General features: G+C 47.5%; 1 protein-coding gene across 1 annotated transcript; it reads left to right on the forward strand.

Annotated features, from left to right (window-relative positions):
* Positions 1–796: 796 nt before the first annotated feature.
* Positions 797–5,876, forward strand: LOC131665806 (cytochrome c oxidase subunit 2-like). The gene is given in 3 exon segments (XM_058937940.1): positions 797–896; positions 973–1,515; positions 5,054–5,876. Coding segments are annotated over 3 exon segments (1,305 nt in total). The 3' UTR covers positions 5,716–5,876.
* Positions 5,877–9,593: the final 3,717 nt, after the last annotated feature.

The raw sequence follows: 9,593 nt of genomic DNA on the forward strand, positions 1-9,593 counted from the left end.
CATCCCTGAGTCGGACTGGCGGCGTGAGGAACGCCGGCGAATGGAAGTGGTCCGCGCCATCCGGGAGGAGATGGAAACAGACCAAACGGACGGCAGGACAGCTGAGATTCTGTCCGAACATGGGACCTTAAAATCCCATTGTTCGGACACCTCAAAGGGGTCCCAGCTGTCCCTAGACGGGCAAGCGGAGAAGGAGCTGGAGGACTACCTGGGCAGGGGAACGGAGTCAGTACCAGCTGGGAAGGGGAAGACCATCAACCTCCAACCAACTGGACCACCAGCTCCGCCCCCCTTCACTCCGATGCCCAGGGACAGCAAAATCGTCCACCTCCACCATCTCCGCCACCACCGCCCAGCCGTCCGTCAACACCGCTGACCGACCATCCACCTCCAGCACCGCCGACCGACCATCCACCTCAAGCACCATCGGCTAGCCACCAACAGCCATCACGCCAACACCAACCAAAATCACTGACCGACCACACACCAGCCACCGACCATCCACCACCAGCACCGACCGACCAGCCATCGACCTCAACAGCCACCACCGTACAGCCGTCGACCACAAGGAGTCGAGGTCACCCAGGCTGGTTGCCTGTGACCTCGACCCCAATTGGCCGGACCACCACCACCCGGCCAATAGCGACAACCAGGATGGATGCCGTCGACCGTCCAGAGGTCCAGGGCCTGCACTACCGGACGGCCAGCGGCAAGCGCCGCAAGTACAATCGGCGGCGCAACCTGTAGCTGGACGATCTGGTGGGTGCAGGAGATCTATCCTCCGAATGATCGGAGGATGACCTACCTGGACCCCCGACCAGCCGCGCAGCAACACGACCAGCTGCTGCGGCCAGGATACCATCCTGGGGTCGACTCCCTCCCCGGACCAGAGCTAGGTTCGGGCAGTTGAGGGAGATTCCAACCGACCCGACGGTTGATCCCCCCCTCCGAGCATGCTTTAACTGTTGGCAGACCGACCACAATTTCGGGAACTGTTCCCGTCCCAAAGAGGGAACGTTTTGCGGAAATTGTGGCCGGCGGTGGGGAACGACATCCCTCCACCGAGACCTCGACCGACCACCAGCCGACGGAGTGGGTGGGACGAAGTGGACAGACCAGCGTCCACTTCTTCCGGGTCCGGTTGGGACCAGAACTCCACACACGAGCCCCGCCATCAAGACCAGGCAACCCAGCTGAGCTCGGACCCTCGGGAGACGGAGGACCCTCCACCGTCCTACCAGGAGGCAACCCAGGGCCGAGCTCCATACCAGGAAAGGCCACCGAGGGAGAGGCCAACGGCTGACACCGGAGCGATACCCCGCGCCGGACCCTCCGCTTCTTCCGCCAGGCCATCGGCGGAGGAGCGGGCGAGGGAACTGCTCCGGAGGTCGCACAACCGTGGGACCTCCGACGATGAAGAGGACGACCGAGACCTACGCCTGAGGGAGTTCCAACAACTTCAGCGTGCCCTCCAAGAGATGGAGGAAGTGGAGAGGCGCGATCGCTCCCGCAGGCGTGGGTATCATTAACCGCCGACGGACCACCAGATTGTATTGACCGGAATAAATGCCAGGGCCAAGCCCTGGCTTAAACTGACCAACCTGCGTATTAATTTTCAACCCCTCCTGACCAATCCTTGCCGACCTAGACACTAGACTTAATGGACCAAGGAGAAGGGAGGATGCAGCCAAGCCGACTCAGCACGCACCGGACTCCGACCAGAACAGATCACGGACTAAGGGGGATAACCCCACCAGGTAAGATGTTGGTATATCTGACGATAACTGAGAACGGGACGGCAAGAAAAGGGAACAAAGCAAACTGGCGGTACACGCGGTAGTGTACCGGCTTAGTGGGGGGTTCTGTAATGCGGTACATTATAAGGCCTTTCCTGAGTACTGCAACACCTCAGAAAGGCCATCCCCGTCCCTTGCCGCCCCGTAACCGGTTGTATAAAATAAAGTTAAACGCGCCCTATACCGAACAATTACTCTTTTTTATGTCCGAACGACCACGTCGGAGATATGGACGAAACAAACTTGTCTAACGCGATCCGACGGACGCTCAAAGAGCAGACAGAAAAAAAGGAGCGCACCACAGAAAAAGAGAGCGCACGCACACACTCACTCACATACACTCCCGACCACGTGTTGCCGACCAGCGAAAGAAAAATGCAAAACTTGACTGGGAAATGCAACGGAAATGCATGTTGATGACACATGCAGATCCGTTACACTCCCAGACACCAACACTAACACTCCCGAGGCACTGACACTCCTGGGGCGAGCAGAAAATCGCCGATGAAGTGGCAGCCGGCCATCAGCTATGTCGGGCTGCTGAACACCATCGGCGACATCCTGAGCGCCACACACACGAATATCAGCAACCACACACACAAACACCCGGGGGAACATCAAAGAACCGACACGGGAGCGCCCCAGGAGGCGCTCCCAACAACCGGCACAAGGATAGGAGGCGTACGCGCTAGGAACTGAGCGGCCATCTTGAAGCGCCGATATAGACTGAGAGCGAGCGAGCGAGCGAGACAGAGCGAGCGAAGCAGACTAAGCAAGAGCAAGCGAGACAGACTGAGACAGAGCGAGCGAGACAGAGCGTGCGAAATAGACGAAACAAGAGCGAGCGAGACAGACGATATAAAATAATAGATAGAATAATATGCAAATGCGAAGATGAGGGCGCTACAAATGAAACGGCGTATATTATATACGTATCTCTGACAATAAAATTAAAATTATAAATTAGAAAAGAATGGACATGAAACAAATATCGAAGTGTAAAATTCGCACGCGACCGACACCCCTATTATGATAGCGAACGACAACTACCCCTTTTAGGTTTAAATAATAATTTAACTGACCGAATTTGAACCTCTGACAAAATTCGCTAGTGACGTCACGACCAATGAGCAAATTAGAATAAAATTTGATTTCCGTCCGGATAGACAAATAGATAAGAGTAGGGGTAGATCTTTTCCAACAACTAACGATAGCTACCTTAGTGGGGGGTAAGAGAGGGTAAATAATGACGAAAGTAGGAGAGTTAAGGAGGGCGCTGTATCCTTCTAATTTACATACGGACCAATAATAAAATATTCGGAGGGCGCTACCGATATCCGAATTAGCATACCGACCAATAATAACATTTCTTCTCGGAAAGAGGAGAAGAAAAGCGATCTTTGACCGCGAGAAGCCGATTCTCGTCCATTTTGCCACTGGATATCTAGATAGAAGGAGCCTCTCTATCAGCTAATCTCGCTGCCGAATTATGAGCGCTAGACGCCTCTCAGATATTTTTGCCAATTTTGTTTGCCAATACCGCAAGAAAAAAATTGTAAGTAGGCAAAGTGCTACTCATTTTTATTTAATCGCGGAGTGCGGGAATAAATCGTTCAGTGCCGTAGGTCGTCGCGACGCGTGGATCCGTCGACGCCGGTGCCTATCGGATCGTGCTGACCTGTCCGCCATTCCGTAGATGTAAATTGAATGTTCGGTTTTACGAAAGAAAATTGCGATTTAGGATTCGCGCTGACCTTTCGTTAACTATTTGTTGAGTGTTAGATTTTACGAAAGAAAATTGCGATTTAGTATTCGCGCTGACCTTTCGTTAACTTTTATTGAGTGTTAGATGTTACGAATAAAAATTGTGAGTTAAGATTCGCGCTGACCTTTCGTTAGTTATTTATTACGAACGTAGGTTTAATCGAATAAAATTATCTTGATTAGCTATTTGCGTTGACCTTCCCGCCATTTCGCAAACCGAATGTGAGCGTTAGGATTAACCCATGAAAATTGAGATCGAGGATATTCGCGCTGACTTTTCCGTCATTTTATGAACCGAGTGTGAGCGGTAAGATCAAACAAAGGAAATTCGTGACTGAGTTATTTGCGCTGACCCTCTCTCTTTGTTAACCGAAGACCGACCGGAAAATCATTAACGTTCCGATTAAATTGTATCCTTACGGATTTATAGTTATTCAGATGTTTACCGACCCTATTCTAAAATTTAAATAATTTACAAGTAAGAGGTCGGTGCTATTACTATATTATTATTTGATCGAAATTTAAATACTTCATTTTTTGATCCTACTGGTGGAGGTGATCCAGTTTTATATCAACATCCTTTTTGATTTTTTGGACATCCAGAAGTATATATTTTAATTTTACCAGGATTTGGTTTAATTTCTCATATAATTAATAATGAAAGTATAAAAAAAGAAGTATTTAGAACTATAGGAATAATTTATGCAATAATTACAATTGGTTTATTGGGATTTATTGTATGAGCATATCATATATTTACTATTGGAATAGACGTTGATACCCGTGCATATTTTACTTCAGCAACTATAATTATTGCAATTCCTACAGGAATTAAAATTTTTAGATGATTAGCATCGTTAAATGGAGTTAAAGTTAAATTTAATATTAGAAATTTATGATTATTAGGATTTATTTTTTTATTTACAATTGGAGGATTAACAGGTATTATTTTATCTAATTCTTCGATTGATATTGTTTTACATGATACATATTATGTAGTAGCTCATTTTCATTATGTTTTATCTATAGGAGCAGTATATGCTATTTTTGGTAGATTTATTTATTGATTTCCAATTTTAATTGGATTATCTATAAATTTTAAATGATTAAAAATTCATTTTTTTATAATATTTATTGGTGTTAATTTAACTTTTTTCCCTTAACATTTTTTAGGACTAAGAGGTATACCTCGACGATATTCAGATTATCCAGATTCTTATTTATGTTGAAATGTTATTTCATCAATTGGATCAATTATTTCTATATTTAGTACTTTATTTTTTTTTTTATTTTATGAGAAAGTTTTATTAGATATCGAATCATTATTTTTATATTTTCATTAAATAATTCAATTGAAAGAATTATATGCCAACCTTTAAATATACATTCAATTTATGAAATTCCTAAAATTTTTATTAAATAAAATTTAATCTAATATGGCAGATTAGTGCAATAGGTTTAAATTCTATATATATAATAATTATTATTTTTAGAAATATCAATTTAAAATCAAATCTCATTACAAGATGCTAATTCACCAATTATAGAAAATATAATTATATTTTATGATCATGCAATATTAATTGTTATATTGATTTTAACTTTAATTATATACATATTATATCATATATTAACTAATAAATTTATTAATCGATTTTTATTTGAAGGTCAAATAATTGAAATAATTTGAACAATTATTCCTATATTTTTTTTAATTTTTATTGCAATTCCTTCATTAAAAATTTTATATTTAACTGATGAAATCAATAGTCCTCAATTTTCTATTAAATGTATTGGTCATCAATGATATTGAAGTTATGAATATAATGATTTTTATAATATTAATTTTGATTCATTTATAATTAAAGATTATGAAAATTCAAATTTTCGATTATTAGATGTTGATAATAATATAATCTTACCTATTAATACTCAAATACGATTATTAATTACATCACTTGATGTAATTCATTCTTTTGCAATGCCTTCTATGGGTATTAAAGTTGATGCAATTCCTGGTCGAATTAATCAAATTAATCTAATGATTAACCGACCTGGTTTATATTATGGACAATGTTCAGAAATTTGTGGAGTTAATCATAGATTTATACCAATTGTAATTGAAAGAACATCATTAAATTTATTTATAAATTGATTAAAAGCTTATTAATCAATTGAAGTATGTATTAATATACTATATTTTGATTTAAAAATCAAATCTTAAATTTAAGATATCAATTGATAAAAAATTAGTTAAATTATAACATTAATTTGTCAAATTAAAATTATTATTTTATAATATTTTTTTATTCCTTAAATAAGACCAATATTATGATTATTTTTGTATATTTTTTTTCTTTACTTGTTATAATTATAATTATAATTATTTATAATTTAAATTTATATAAATTTAATAAATTAAATAATATTCATAAAAAAAAATTAAATTATTTAATAAAATGATAATAAATTTATTTTTTATTTTTGATCCTTCTACATCATTAATATTTTCAATAAATTAAATTAGTAGAAATTACATTCTTTTATTTATGCCAAATATATTTTGATTTATTCCATCTCGTTGGAATATAATTTTTATATTAATTATTAAATATTTAAATAATGAATTTAAAATATTATTAAATAAAAATTTGAATAAATTAAATATTTTAATTTATATTAGATTATTTTTTATTATTATATTTGTAACGGCCCGAGAAATGATTAGATTATTTTCACAGCCCGTTAAAGATTTTATTTTCACTGGTCGGTGCGGGGCTCACCGCCGCCCCGATCAGCTAGCCGCTTCCTGGCGTTCCGCCGAATACGGGCGGGCACGCGCTGCCCTGAAATGGGATCGCGAAAGCACGGCTAAATGCACGAGAGCGTGCGTGAGTTCCAATCACGGGCGTGGGAAGGGACAGAGATGCCTTCCTGGGTACGACCAACACAACGTCAACCCTTAATCAAATCAAATCAAGCTTTATTCATTCGTATGGGCTTTTTCTTCATACAACGTCGCATGCCGAGATTTCGCTTCGCGTATTAATCCGGAGGGAGAGAGAGGCGCTCGCTCGCGTAACTAAACGCACGCCGAGTTATCACTTGTCAAAAGAAAGGAACTCACCGGGAAGTAGCTGCTGCAGACAGACTACCCTTTTCTCGTCGCCCGCGTTATCGCCCTCGTTCGGGCGGGCAAGTTCTGCCCTTGGTGATCGCCCACTCCAGACGACAGCGCACAAGTTACGGCGATCTTTGAGGATAGTCCCTGATCTGCTCTCGCACTCGCACTTTTTCCTAAGTCAGGTCACTTTTCTTTTTTCTTCTTCTTTGTCCACGTGCGCACGTGGCGTTCCCTATAGCTCGCCGGTCTCAGTACAAGTGTCGAAAATCGTCTCCCCACCCTAGTCCGTCGCTGCGGCACGCGCCTGCCTTCTCTCTTCCTTCTTCGCTCGCTTGCCCGCTCGGCCATGCTCGGCCTCGCGCGCGGACAATCTTCCGCGAAAACGGTCCCGGCCGTTATAGCCCCCTCCTAGTCGGGTGATACCCGAGGTAGTCTCCGACGATCTTAGCGCGGAATGATTATGCGAGGGTGAGGACTAGCGAGGTGAGAGGGGTGAAGTGAAATGAATGCGACGGTGACATGAGGTAGAAATCCTTTATTTAGCTGTCCTAGTGGACGACTGTCAGTGACGCCGGTGGCTGCGGCTGCGACGGAATTCGCCGTGGCGGGCGAGGTTCGGGCATCGCGATGATTTGGAGACGCCGGGATGTCCACAGACGTAGCATCCCTCGGCGTCTCGGCGCGATTGGCCCTCTCGGCGTCCCTCCGGGTCGACGATGTTGGGGTTTGGGGTTCGGCTCGCGCTCCTCGCGCGGCTCCGCTCTCTTCTCCCCAGGGAATGGGCGCTCCGTTGGTATTCCGACCAGCGCCCGTGACGTTGGCTGACATTGACCGTCACTGTGCTTCCCCCTGAAGAGTTGGCGTCTACGCTCACGCGGCCGTGATAGGCTGGCTCCGGGGTCGCCGCGTCCTCGTCGTCCTGGTCGGGCGGTCCGGGCTGTGGGCCTAGAAGCTCTAGGCCCTTGGCGGCGCTGGTGTTCCGTGCTGGACGCCCGGCGGAATTCCGGATAGGGCAATACTGGGGGGGGCGCCGTAAATACAGGCGACTGCCCTCGTTGTATTGCCCGGACCGCCAACTCGTAGCGTTGCCACCGCTCGAGTTTCTCAAGCCACGGGTCCAGGAGGATTATCGCACCGGGTAGCTCCAGGAACTGCGCCGACTTGGTCAGAACTCGACGTTGGAAGCTCATGACGAACTTCCAGGCGTTCCCGAGCTCGGCCAGCGCTCGCCCGATGCTTGGCCAGCCCTCTTCGCTCGATCGGCTTGCCCACTCGCTCAACGGGGAGGTGGGCCAATCCGCGCTCTCGTACGGCCGGCCGATGCAGGGGTATACGCGGGCAGGCCTCGGAGTATTTCCGGGGTTGCTGCCCACGTCCCATGGCCTCCGGCCGCACTCGGAGGGCGCGTCCCTTCGATTCGGAGCCTCCTCTCGGTCCGTCGAAGTTCCTGGCGCGCCCGTGGATGGCCAGGTTTGCGAGGCTAGCTCCTGCTGGTCGGGATAGGCCTGCGTCGATCGGTCTAGTTGGGTCGGTGTCGCCTGGGTTGACACCGCCCAGCGGAACGGTTTAACCTGGACTCCGCGGTGCACCTCCGAGCGGGGGGTCTGGGTGGTCGCGTCCTTTTTCTCGCCGGTGGTCTGCGAGGAGGCGTCCTGAGCTTTGGGCGTGGGGCGATTCGAACTTGAGGTGGGTTGCCCAGTAGGTACACCCTTGGATGCGTATCGCCCGTACACCCACGCGTGCACCGACGTCTTTGGTGGCGGGGCGGGGTGGCTCGTGTGCCCGCCTCGGGTCGGCCAGCCCTCCGGGGTCTCACGGACCTCTTCTAGGGTGAGCCTTGGGCTCGGCCTTGGGTGTGGCGGCGCGATGACGCCCTCTTTCTGCAGCTGTTGTACCCGCAGGATGAGTCGGGCTCGGGCGTCGTCTAACCGGCGGAGCACGGTGTCCTGTGCGACGCCCTCCCGGATCTGGTTGGTGATCTGGTCGAAGATACGGGCGAACTGTGCATCCCTCTTCTCTCCGCCCTCTAATTCAAGGGCCTCGACGCGCATCCGCTCAAAAGTCTTGCGGGCGCCGAAGAGGGCCCTCTTTTCCGACCGCTCGAGATCCTCGTGACGGGCGTGGCCGAAGAACCAAGCGGCAATTTCCACGACTGCGTCTTCCATCTGTAATGGGATGACAATGGATGGTATGAGGTGAATGAATGATCATGATTGACGGGGGTAATGATAGCGAATGGTGCGGGTGTGACCGCTAAGCCCTTCTCGGTCTTCCAGGCTTTCGCTTATTCGTTTCGGCGGCTCGGCTCGGATTCGGTATGGTCCGCGTCGCTGTGCGAAGTACCAGGCGTGCCGTTTTTCGAGGCCGGCCCCGTGGCTTTTTCGCGACCGTGGGCTGTGGGCTTGTCGCTTGGACTTTGCGCGGCCGCCCTGGTCCCCGCTTCGCTGGCGCCAGCGCGGGTGTCGGATCCGAAAGCTCGCCCGGTTCCTCGGACTCGCGCTCGCTCGCTTGGTCGCACGCTTCGGGCGGGTCGCCTTTCGCCTTTATATTCCTCGGCGGTCGAGCCGCGTCTTCCCCGTCTTCCGGCTGGGTTTGGCCCTCGTACTCGGCCGAGTTGTAGAACTGGCGGAGGTCTTTGGCATGGACGAGGGTATCTAATTCTTCTTGATGGTTAGCCAGTTCGAACGCGTTGTTGCCGCAAACTTTCGTGATGACGTATGGCCCGGTATATTTCGGCGCTAGTTTTGCCGTCACGCCTTGGGCCGCCGAGGAGAGGATCCGATTCCTCTTCCACACCCAGTCTCCGACCTTGAACTTATGCGGCCGGTGTTTTTTGTCATAATGGGGCGCCTGGCGCTCTTGCTCGTCCTTCGTGCGTGCTGCGGCCTCTTCATAGCAGTCACTCAGTA

Source organism: Phymastichus coffea, unplaced genomic scaffold (genome assembly GCF_024137745.1).
Source record: "Phymastichus coffea isolate CEN01 unplaced genomic scaffold, Cenicafe_Pcof_1.1 PCOF00003, whole genome shotgun sequence".
NCBI classification, from domain to species: Eukaryota; Metazoa; Arthropoda; class Insecta; order Hymenoptera; family Eulophidae; genus Phymastichus; species Phymastichus coffea.